This window comes from Spinacia oleracea, chromosome 4 (assembly GCF_020520425.1).
Source record: "Spinacia oleracea cultivar Varoflay chromosome 4, BTI_SOV_V1, whole genome shotgun sequence".
Lineage (NCBI taxonomy): Eukaryota > Viridiplantae > Streptophyta > Magnoliopsida > Caryophyllales > Amaranthaceae > Spinacia > Spinacia oleracea.
This window is the reverse complement of record NC_079490.1, coordinates 61,288,230-61,301,278: the sequence shown is the minus strand read 5'-3', so window position 1 is coordinate 61,301,278 and position 13,049 is coordinate 61,288,230. Positions and strand designations below refer to the sequence as shown.

The following is a 13,049-nucleotide window of genomic DNA, read 5'->3' as shown; positions in this document are numbered from 1 at the left end:
AGCCTCCAAGCCATATACAAATAAAGGTACACTTGTCCTTTAAGGCCACATACTTGCCTAAAGGACAAGTACGTGCAACTGTCTTGCTGACAGGAGGGCTGACTCCTGGCTCTAAGTTGGCCTAACGCCCAGCGCTGGTCCAGCGCCTGGCGATGCACCTGTTGGCAGTATTCGAACATTTTCCTATAAAAATACCTCAAATTTCCACACAAAATGGAGGAAGAAGAAATTAGCAAAAACAGAGCCGAAAATCTAAACGAATTTTCCCACAAAATACAAATCTCTTTCAAAAAGCAAACACAAAATACAAGTTCTACATTTTAGCAATTGGGGCCCGAGCTTGGAAGCTTCAACCTAGAAAACATAGGTAATTCCGAGGCTCTAATCTCTCGATTTCAAGCTTCTACCTCTTTTATTTCAATCTTACAAAATTGTCCAAGGATGTTCATCTGAGTTCATACTCACATGAAATATGAAATACAATAAACGAGTAATATTTGAAGGGATTTCAATCTTGAAATTCCCTTTAAATGATTTTTCATATTCTTATTTCAAGTTCAAAGTTTCAATCTTTACAACTTATTTTCGAAAATAATGATTAGTAAATGAGATTTCACTCTTGAAAATACTCTTTACAGCAATCATCATACAATTTTACAAAAGCCTTCAATTTTGTAAATGTTCATGGATGTTTTAAGAAGTGCAAACCATTCTTCAAACTAGTACTCATGAACTTCATGTTTCATGTTCAATATTCAATATTCAAGGATGTTTAAATGAGAGCAAAATCTCTTTAAATTAGAACACTCAAGTCTTGGAGCATGTCAAAGATGAGATTTTTCTAGCATAAATCTTTTTATTTTTGAATATTTAGCCTCCTAATTTCAAGATTCAATATTCAAGTTCAATCTTTTATTTCAATTCAAAATCGACGATACTCTCGTTTTAAAGTTAGATTCATACAAATTTGATTCAAGGGAAAACATGTCACACTTGAATTAAGTTTTTTCCCCTTTGAATTTCAAGAATGCACCTTTCAATTCTTTATTGCAATTTCGATTATTATGCTCTAGCTTGCTTATTTAATCGCTTATTTCAATTCCGCACCTTTACAATTCATTCAAGTTTTACACCTAGTCCATTTTAGGCGGTGTAGAATTTTACTTCTATGCACCCAATACAATATGCTTGTGATGATTTGCTTTACTTGTTTATTGCTTTCATCACCTCACATGCTAAACAACAACATACAGAGTTTGATCACACTTAAACAAGATAATTTTTGGACAATCGGCCTAGGTTCCCTAAATTTGATTAAAGCGAAGCGATTACCAACATTTTAGCAAATTCATTGTTCTAAATGCATGCCAAACCCGCCTAAATTAGTATCATGCTAGGATTTTCTACACGAAAACGATCCTTGTTTAGAATTCACCAAAGTTTGCAATCTTTATAAATAAGTGCCTCGTTCCCGAATTCATATCTCTATTCGGTTTTCGATTCCAATGCCTTATCCGAGTCATGGTCTTTCCAAAACTTTGGTGGCGACTCCGTCGAAATTCAATGTTCAAAGCCGTAGGGGCCCTACTCTATCTTGAATTTCGATTTTTCAATGTTCAAAAACCGGTTAACGTCATTAGCGCGACTCTTGAAATTGACCCCCCTTGTTGGATTGTCCAAATCAAGTCAACTATCGTAGTCACACTTCTTGATAAACCACTCAAAGTTTAGCGTGTTTGGCAAAATTCAATCGGATTTTGTCAAGCCTCTAAAACCTACATTCAAAAATGCAAATATAAAAGAATGAATACTAAATCCCCATACAATGACTTCCTTTTTTTTCTTAACTTTTAGGAAGCCTATAACTACTACATGCTAAGTTTTTAGAAGACATCTATTATTATAAGCACTTTAATTCTCTTAGTTTTAGTTCTCTAAAAAACCCTTGTTATTTAACATTGTAAATTTCAACTCAAGTTTAATTTCAATTGAAGTTTCAACTTATGTTCTTCAATTTTGTATTCTCCTTTATTTCAATTCTTTAATTTCAATTATGCATTCAATTAATATGCTTGTTTTGTTTAATTTCAATATATGTGAGTATTTTATTTCTAGGGTTTACGAGATCCATGAATGTTTGATTGGGAATGGATTGGTTTCAATTTTGATTTTTAATCATGATTTCTATAGTCTGTAGTAATTTTTCATCAATTATGTTCGACCGGACTATTTTGATTGAGTTTGGTTAACCTTAGATTATGCGGCGAGAGGTATAATCTGATGCTTTTGACCTAGGAATATTAGATAGGAATATTGCTGGTAAATTGCGAGAGCCTGCTAGTTCTATTTTCTAAGGGATTCATAAGAATCGAGAGATGCATGTTATTCCTAGTTTTGGTTATGGATTATTTGTTGTTGTCTGTTGTCCAATCCTAGTCTGCATTCGTGGTGATATTTCTTGATTCAATTTTTGTCTTAGTTTAATATTGATATTTCTTTATTCAATAATTGTCTTAGTTTAATATTCAAATCACCCACCTTGTTTGGTTACTTGTAGTTAGCACATCTTTAGAAGCCAATTGTTTGGTTACTAGTAGTTTAATATTTCTTGATTCAATTATTGTCTTAGGTTAACACTTTTTTTCCTGTGGATTTGATTCTTACTTCCCTAGATATATTTTTAGTGGGTGAACACTTGATTTATCTTTGATATATATGAGCGCGATTTAGCCTTTCAGTTAGGCCATGTCTTACGCGTCCGACCTCACTTTTGTGCATATGATAACTTTTAGGAAAGCTACAATCCTTATTTTTAACTCAATAAGAATCATTTGAATAACGTAAGATATGGCGCAAATGGTGAAGCATGTACGGTTTTAGAAAGCGACTTGGTTTTAGAAAACGACTCGCAACTCTTTCGTTACAAATCGGAATTGAGCTATGATATACTCCCTCTGTCCCAGATTAGTTGTTACACTTTCCTTTTTTGTCCGTCCCAGATTAGTTGTTACACTTCTAAATTAGGAACGACCCTACAATTATTATATTGTCTCTCTCTTCCCACTAAATTTTTTTTGTCCCCACACCCTCTCTCATTCAATTAAAAAAAATACCCCACTAACTCCTATCATATCTACTTTTTCAATAGAATAACAATTGATAACCACACTACTACTTATCGCATTAAACTATGTGCCCGGGAGAGTGTAACAACTATTCTGTGACAGAGGGAGTATGAATTAAAAGCTTATATGAAGGGTTATTAAACTATTAAAGATGCATTGGCTAATCAAGATCTTATGGACGGAGTAAGCTCGATTTTGGTTATATCGGATTATCTGGCATATCTGAACCATAAATGAGCTAACTTTAGGGCTTAGTAGTTGGATTAGGCCCAAAGATTGTCTTGTAAAATAAGAATATGGTTTGTATGTCTAATTAGCAAGCGTGGGCCCATATGTTTCTGGTTCGGACTGCTAAACAAACCAGTCATGTTACATTTTAGGGAAGACACATTTTAGGTGTCTACATCATGCCTATAAAGAATGATAACTCATAACACAAATGAACTTCCACCAACTTAAGGGTACCCCTTTCATCTCACACGACTCCATTATTACTAACAATGGACATATAATCCATGTTTTCTGGTTTCCTCCCCCTCGGAAGCCTTCAGACACAATTTTGAAGCTTCATGCACTTCCTGCTCAATAGCTGCGAATATTATCATAAGGAATAACGAATGACAACAATTGCGGCCCATACTTACAACCTAGAGACCTCCCGTGCCTTTAGGCTGAAGCATCCACCCTTCACAAAGGTCTTCAGCAAGCTCTACAACTTAACATCAAATGGTTACACATTAAAGGGGATAAACTCCTTGATATGCTTGTAATTAGCACATCTTTAGGAGCTAATTGGGATATCTTTTGTGTACATATTAGTGTAATTTAGTTGCATATAGTTGCATTTAGAGCAAATCCTATTCCTTTGTATTTCTTTTCTTATTTTCTATGCATAGATCTTCTCTCCCTATTTTTCAGGTCAAGTAAAAGCAACGCGTTGGAATAAGGAGTCACGTTAATCCAAAAGAGAGAAGAGCCACATCCACGAGGAACGAGCATAGCCCTAAGGCTTCATTGCTTCTCTCTCATTACCATCTACAAATGAATTACATGAATTAAGAGATAGAGTAGAAGTATCCCATGAGGTCAATTACATGATCCAAGGAAGTATTATACAACGGGGAAACACCCCGAATGGTTTGAAGTCGTTGCGGAAGGATTCAAAAGAGTACTTGCACAAGGGTCAATTTAACTGCCCATAACTCCTGATATACTCAAAATCTTGAGGTGATTCAACTTGGAGGTGATATATTATCTCAATATGTTTCCAACAAGTTATCACACGCCATATTTCGACGAGCAGAAATGGAGTTATGATATTTTTAAGTGAAGTGGTACATTGCACGCTGCTTAAAGGACCTTGCAGCTTTCCCAGGGCCGTGCAGACAATAGCTCGTGAAAATTGACAGTTAGGGTCGTGCATCTCTTCCAGGGCCCGTGCAAGACCTGATGGACCCCATGCAACATCTAACGTCAACCATATCTTTAAGGCACATGTTCCCCTTAGTATAAATAGAAGACTACCCTTTAGTTAACATGTGTGGAGTGTGTCTTTAGGTTTATTTTCAGTTATTTACTTATCTCTCTTAGTGATACACTCTCACAAACCGTTATTGCTTTCTGGTGTAGTTTTATTGCTTAATTGTCTTTAGATTTCTAAATTCTTGGAGCAAGATCTCCATTTTCGATTCAAGTAATTTCTTTACTTTTCATGCCTTATTTCTTTATATCATATGTCTCGCTTTCAATGTTTGCAAATTTCCATCCTCATCCCGTTTCTCCTTATAAATCCAAATACTATCAAGTGCTTTCTTCCGTAGAAGTGCAACACCCAAGTGCTCTGATCTTCTAATGCTCGTGTTTCTTCTTCCATTGCCTTTCTCCATCTTTCATGTTTCACTGCCTCCTTAAATATTTTAGGAGGTTCAGTTGCATTCTGAGCTGTTATATATGTTTTCTGTGCTTATTATAAAACCGTGCACAAGATACAAAGTGTGAAATAGGATAAGGAGTACCCGAGGAAGGCAATGGAGATGGTGAATTCTCAGATGGACTTTTCTTCTTCACGGTAATATGAGTAACAAATCCATGATAACGAGAATTAGAAACTTCACTCGTTTTCCTTTTCCCATTTAAGACACCTTTGTATTTCATCTGCTTGTTGCATTCCACTTCCCCAGCAGCCTGCTAAATATTAGTTGTTGACTTGTTGCTACGCCCTCGTCATGAGCACTAGACTGGATCCACGTGTTGCACCATCTCCTCATTACTCTCCCCTTACTGCGTGTACTTCCTCTTCATTTGTGACCGCAGGCCTACCATCCCATCACCCCCCCCATTACTCATCAAAATCGTCATCATAAAAGTCTTTTGTACTCACAACCTCACTTGTAACCATATCCCCATTGCTTAGACCCATAGGAAACACATGTTCAATAAGATCAACATCACGTGAAACCATAAACTCTTTCTTCTTCCAATCATACAATAACCATCCCTTCTTAGCAAATGGGTAACAAAGAAAAATACATTTACGACCCCTACTCTGAAATTTTCACATTTTGCTTTTTGATTACGAGCATAAGGTAAACATCCCAATTACCCGAATTGCTTTTAAATAAGGAACTTTTACAAATAAACATTCATACGTTGTTTTAAAATTAAGCATGCTCAAAGGAGTCCTATTAATTAACATGCCGCCATCACACATTCCCCCGAAATTTCTAACGCAAGTGACCCTGTAGATGCAATGCACGAGCAACATTTAATATATGTTTATGTTTACGTTCTACTCGACCAGTTGTTGCGGTGTTCCCTTACATGACGTCTCAAAAGTTATACCATTCTTCACAAAATAGTTACTAAAGCACTTGAGTTCGGTCCCATTGTCACTCCGAACTATTTTTATATTTTGATTAAATTGTCGCTCTACCCGTGCAACAAAATTCATGAATATAAATTCAACTTCCAATTTATTATATAATAAACTAGATTATGTCATGTGCACGCACGAATATTCGAAAATTATTATTCACCGTCTTTTCTATAATATTAAACTGAAATATGTATTCCTTAAGTTAATGCATAATTAATACGGAGTAAATCTTGAACATGCTTATTTAATTATTTAATCTGCAATTTTCGGTTACCACGTATTACGTAGTATTTTATATGCTTATTAATATGATAATTCGACAAGAATATTCGATATGCTAATATGCTAATTTAACCGAAATATTGAGTAAATATATTTTCTATTGTTGATAATGAGGATTTAACTACCAAAATTGTGTAATGTTGACATATTCCATAATCCAATATTTTTTTTCCATACATAGACGGTTTATAAAAAAGAAGAGAATATAAAAAAATTAATAAAGTAGATACTTCCTTTGTTCCTTAAATACTGCACAATGGTTGACGTTTACTTTTCCTACACGTTACTTTGACTCTTAATATCTCAAATTATGTATAACTATAAATTATAAAGTTGATATTTTGAAAATATATATCGATACAAATCTAACACGTTTCCAAATCACTACAATTTTTTCTTACGCATGAATCACAAAAAAATGGCCAAAGTCGTAGTATGGATAGTGTAAAAATCAAATGGTACGATTAAGGAACGAAGGAAGTATGTTTTTTAGGACAGGGGTTTTGGCTGGAAAATTTTGCACTAGAAAGTTGCATGTGTCATTCTTGATGTCAGTTTCAGTATAGATCTATAGATAAACCCAAAGTGCTCTTGAATAATCATCGAGAATAGTCAAAATAAGATGCTCCACACGAAAAAGGGATACTATTCGGACCCCACAAATCGCAATGAACGAGTCAAAAAATTCTACTAGCTCTACTACTACCAGTCGGAAAACTCTTTCTAGGTTGTTTTGCACGATAACTTACATCACAACCATCTTTATTCTAATTACTTAAAACACTCACATTAATCGCTTGTGCCATAACTCCATTGAATTGCCAATTATAAGAAATAATTCTCCAAAATATATTCTGCTTTCTCATTCATCATAATTACATAAAGTATGTTGTATTCTTGTACCCATAGCCAAGAATAACGCCCCACAATTTACTCCTAATAATCTCTCCTTAATTATCTTCTATGGTAACATATTATCTCTCCTAATTTCCGTAATGTATATCCCTAAAATATACACCTAACATATATCTCGTAACAAATACAAAATTCGAGTATGGGAGGTCTTATCAAATAACCCTTACTATCTATAAACTAAGAATAATCACTGCTGCTGGTTTGGTAAACAGCTATTTATCTTGGCAGAAGAGGTGCTACAGAAAAAGGTGTTGGTTGTGACGAAGTAACCCTAGAAGAATTTTCCACTTTTTAGCTTATCTCTGAGAAGCTACTTGCTGATTGTTGCATCTGGCAATTTGCAATATTCTGTTGAAACTGGAGTACGTTTTCTACAATATCCAAAAAGATCATGTTGCAAGTTCAATCGTAGGATATAATAATGGACCTTTTTAATATAGTTAAGCACCTTGGAACTTATGTTGAATAGCTTATCATCACACCCAAGCAAAATCCGTTACTTGTTTGCTTCATTAATGCTCCTGCACCAAGCAAACATCTATCAACCAGCTGTCCTATTTCTCTATCTTTCTAGTATCCAAAGTTCCTAACTCCAAGTCTTTAATTTTTGAAATATTAAATTCTTGTTCCCTTTGACAAATCCCTGTGGTTTTTAATTTTAACAATCCTAAATTATGTTAGCTAAACTCTTAACCATGTTTGGTTCATAAATTTACAAGCCTTTTCCACCTACATAGCCATGTGTAATGGGTATTACATGACTCCACAGTTTAGAAGCATTTAGTTACATACCATTTTAATTATGGATTTGCCTTGTTCCTCTCTGTCAACTTTTGATGATCTCTTGATTTATTTCTTTAACTCTTACTCTCCCAATTTTTTTTATTGATTTCCACTCAGTTTCTGTAGCAACACAAACCGAGGAAAACACAAAAAGTGGACCTCCCATGTGTGTACATGTAATTTTAAGAGGAGAGAGATAGAGAGTAAGAGATTTCCGTAAGGTGGGTAGTAGTCTAGTAGATGATGAAAACTGACTAAAAGATATCCATAAAGGGAATAAAGTAAAATTGAGTGGAAATCAGAAAAATGAACGAAAAACAAAAGTGAGTTGAAATCTAGAAAATGAAGGTAGTAGCAGTTATATGTCCTTTATAGAATTTTGAATCCATAATCTAGTATCATGGGCATGGAAAGAGGGGAACAGAATAGGGAGGGATGAAGTTTAAGGTAGTGGAATGAGACAAAAAAAACCCTAAATTGCATGGTGAAGCTAATGCTAATAGTTTTTTTTATTTAGTTCTTTCAAAGACTTATCAGGCTCTACTATTTCCAGTGCTTGAATAAGTTAGTTATTCTTGGTTCAACTGTGAAAACTGAAAAGTGTGTTTCTTGTAAGATATATTCAGGGTTACTTATTCTATACTGCTTATTGAGCTGGGTATGTGTCTGTTCTTATTAATGATGATGGTTATGATACTTTTCTGCTACTAAGGGGGCATCTGCTGGAATCATGGTTCAAGTCCTGCCAGCATGCAGCAACGCAGCATCTGCTGACTCTATGATGAGTGTCAAAACTGAACCAAACCCTGGTTTTGCAGCAAAGCAAGCCCATTCTAATCTCTCATTTTCTGGCCTTACTGGAGATAGCAGTGGTGGGGACTATCAGGACTGTGGAGCTTCTGCAGCGCTTTTACTTGGAGAGCCACCCTGGTTCCCTCCCTGTCCTGATAGTTCCTTCCAATCCACTAGTCGAACTGAAGCTGTTATGCGATACAAGGAGAAAAAGAAGGCCCGGAAGTAAGCATCTGGAAAAAAATATTACTTTTGGTCTCTGATGAATGCTCTCAAAATTCTGCTGTGTTCTTAGTGTTTCAGTTGATAATAAATTGCCTTCTGAATGTCTACTCATTATAGTTCTGATTATTATTCCTGTTCATCTGTCATATGCACTCATATGTCTTGTTAGATAAAGAAATGATTGGTTATTAGAATTGGTTGTACAGTGGAGTCCAAGAAAAGACATAGGTAAAATAGAGCTGTGAAGAGAAGCTGTAGAATAAGCTAAGGAACCATGTTATATAATACATATATGTGGGATTGGGATTTCTTCTCATCCTTGTCATTGTAAGATCCTTCTCATTTAACCCTAAATTTTGTAAATGGACATGACTACCCCAAGAAAATTTAAGTAAGATCCTATTCTTTTTCTCTGGCAATAACAACCTCAAGATCGTGAAAATTTCATAGTTCACATGAGGCTCCATGTCCCTTTGCCTTCTAAAGGTTATCCATTGGAATAAGGGTTGAAAGAAAAGTAGAGTGTGGATATAACTTGCCCACCATCAAATTAACTTACAAATTGATTTTTACTAATCTTCAAATCAAGTAAATGATTAACGATGAGTTAACACTTAGTCAAAGAGAAGATAACATTAAGCATAGTCAAAGAGAGGTGCCTCAGCTTCACTTTCTCAATTTTGTGTGTTTACTCTGTTTAACATAACCTTTTACTTTTCTTGCTTCACGTTTCGTGGACGGTTCATGTTGGTGGATCCCAAATTATTTTGGGACTAAGGCTTTGTTTGTTATTGTTGTTGTTGATCAATATTCATGGGATTCACAATGACAGAAAAGTGCAAAGTAACTTTCTACTGTCAGGCAATTAGCTACTTCTTAATTACGTAGACACTAGATACTGAATAGTTTGTCAGTTGAGGATGGATATTTATGAAATGTGGTGCTATAACTCTATAAGTGGTGTTGCTAGTAAGTGGTTGGTTCTTGGAAAGTGGAGGGATTCAAATTTCGGGTGATCACAAGTTGTGAGTCGTTTCTATTAAGTAGAGAAAGTCACTAGTAGTGGGTGCAAACCACTAAGGGGAGAGAGTTAAATCCGACGAAAGAAGCTATCATAGTGGTCGACTTTTTTACCCGTTTAAATCTGAGACGGATCATGGAAATATTTGGATTCGTGGAGCCTAATGTAGGCAGTCGATTCATAGTGTCGGTTGCCCACTTTGTCTAATAGACAGACTGTAAGCTAGGACATTTACAAGTGTTACAGGTGTGCGATGACTCTTTTAGGGAATATATTGCGAGGAAAAATTATGGAAAGGTGTTTCAGAGGTCTGACCACTATTAATGGCTCTTTGGAGTTGGATTGAGTGGAAGATAAATAGATGATTGAGGAAAAGGGAAAGGAAGGGAGTTTAGCTTAGCTTCCGTTCCAGTTTGCACTCATGGCGTAGATAAAGGTGATTAACATTACGAATGCAATTGAGAATTTGAGAGGTTTGCTGCGCCACAGCAGGACTGGGGGAAGGAGGAACAGAGAGCTATATAAGTTGAAGGATTGCGCTTGGTTGCATGGGGGCTGTTGAATAAGCATAGAGGCAGGATTTGTATTTCTGGAATGGATACATGTTAGCTTTACGGTGGAGGCTAAGAGAGGAGAGAACAGGACATTTATTTTTAATTGATTTTAGGGATTTTACCACTAGGGTGTGAACCACCTGAAAATCTAGGCATTACAACAAGCTGCTGTAAGAACTGCGGGTGAGCGACTACCCATGGCAGATGAATTCACTCCTACTTCTTTACCTACTGCATTGGAGCTTTGAACCCATATAGAAATCAGGGAGATTGGGACAGACTATGTGTTCGCTAAAAAGTAGGAATTACTGGGTTGTGGAGGATGATTAAAAGTTATCCATGCTGTAAAAAGTAAGCGCACGACCATACTCCCCGCTAGTTTTTAAAACTTGGCCAAAAATCTCTATCTGATTCTAACTTTTAGTCTTAGTTAATTGAAAATTTTATTAGATGCTTGATATATTTGCTCTGCTCGTAAAAATCTCTATCCTAGCCTTTACTGTCAAATAATTCACAATTTTCCTGACATGGTTTGACCATTTTGTGAAATTACGTGAGTATTGTCAATGTTGCTCGAATGTCTTCTACACTTGGGAAGGCTAGGATATTGGCTTGTCTGGTCCAAAAACCATTGCTGGTAATGCACATCAGCTGGAAGTTGTTTCGTTGTAGTAACCCTTTCTTGTGTATGTATACTCCATCCTAAAGTGGCTATCACATTGTCCCAAGCTTTTTAATTAGCTTCACAAAAATGTCCTTTATAATAGTTGTGTTATTTTTTCCCTTCCCCGTCCCTTATCTTAAGGGCATAATAGGAAACCTGAAATATAAACTATTACTATTACTATTATAGAAAAGGGGAGAATTACTTTGGACAAACTTTTAAAATGATACGTGACTTTTATTTTCGGATTAGAGGGGTAATATTTTTTATTTTAAAAAGTGGTAGTTCCTTATGATTTCCAGAGTTAACTTGGTGCTAATTCACTTTGTTTTTATTATATGAAGGGGAAAAAGAAAATAACCATGACCATGTCTCGTTTCTTATTACAACTAGGTTTGAGAAAAGAGTGAGATATGCATCCCGGAAAGCCAGGGCTGATGTTAGGAAGCGTGTGAAGGGCCGATTTGTCAAAGCTGGTGAAGCTTATGATTATGATCCTCTGAATACCAGGAGCTACTGAAGACTAAATTCTTAGATTTGTAAGTAATAGAATTTTTGAATCTAATCTTTTATGGAATGATTTAAAATTATTTTGTTTCTATTTCCTAATTACATGATTGTATTACAGGAGTGTGTAAGCAACATAATCTTTGGTGTACAAAGTATGTGGTTCACTGCAGCTTTTGGTTTCTGGCCTGTTATTTTATTGTACATCTGGAACATATATGATGGTTATGAAATAGCCATCAACAATTCAACATGAAGGGTGGCTCTGCCTTAGCATCAGATGGTTTGCACTCGGAGTATTGAGTATAGTCTCTGTCGTTGACAATATGCTCCCATCATTTTGATTAGTCTTTCCAGATTCTCCTGCTGGCAAATTCTGGCACCTGATACATGCCAGGTATTAATGTATAATTGTCTGCTAGGAAATCACAACTTCATATGGCTTCTTATTCTCTTCTATGTACGTCTGCCATAGCTTTCTATGGCGTCTTATCACCATTGTATCACCATTGTATGTAGAACCGAAAGTCCTATAAGGGGAACTGGTGAGCGTTCCTTTATTTATTTTTGCAGAGGAGTTGTAGGTGTTTGGGTAATTTTCTCTGTAGAATTTATGTACATTGCTTGTTTTTTTCGCGGAAGTAACCGTAGAGTTGCAAGTGTAAATTGTAATCTATTGTAATCATAGGATATATTTGGTTTTGCAATAATAATATTTTGGCATTTCAGGTGTCCATATGGACCATATAGTACAATTATGTATTGTGGTATACACATGAATGAACAAATGTAAAAGATGCAACCAAGTATGATAAAAGAATGAGTATATACAGATGCGTAAAGCGGAATTTCAGGAAATAATTTTTAACGTCTGTCATAGGATCGCATGCATGATAATGCAAATCAAATTTATGATTGAGGAATAATCCCGTTGTAGTGTGAATTCCTTTTAGCTTTTGAGATCCTAGAGCTCCACTTGTAGCTCCTCTATTAAGTCCACAAGCACAGAATGGATCGTACGTATGCTAGTACGGAAGAGAGTTGCTTGCCTAGGGAGGGGCGCGGTTTTGAGTTTTAGGTTAGGGTTTTTGTGTTTTTTTATTTTCTGTGTCATACACTTGAATAACGTTGATCCTTAATTCCTGATATTATATCTGTTTTATAATATGAGAATTTTAGGTAAAAAACCCAACCTTATATCTTAGTAAGCCGCCATCTATGGTCTTTTCGGGCCCAAATTATTTATTCCAATTAATGCTTATATGTGTGACCTCATAGGAATTAAGCTAAATTAGTTGTAGGCCCA

At 35.6% G+C, this 13,049-nt stretch overlaps 1 protein-coding gene across 1 annotated transcript; it reads left to right on the top strand.

The window, feature by feature from the left end:
- The first annotated feature begins 7,148 nt into the window (after positions 1–7,148).
- LOC130472568 (zinc finger protein CONSTANS-LIKE 9) lies at positions 7,149–12,477 on the top strand. Its single transcript, XM_056843931.1, has 3 exons — positions 7,149–8,997; positions 11,630–11,775; positions 11,865–12,477. Exons 1-2 carry the CDS (start codon positions 8,711–8,713, stop codon positions 11,754–11,756), a joined length of 414 nt encoding a protein of 137 aa, XP_056699909.1. The 5' UTR covers positions 7,149–8,710; the 3' UTR covers positions 11,757–11,775; positions 11,865–12,477.
- The last annotated feature ends 572 nt before the right edge of the window (positions 12,478–13,049 follow it).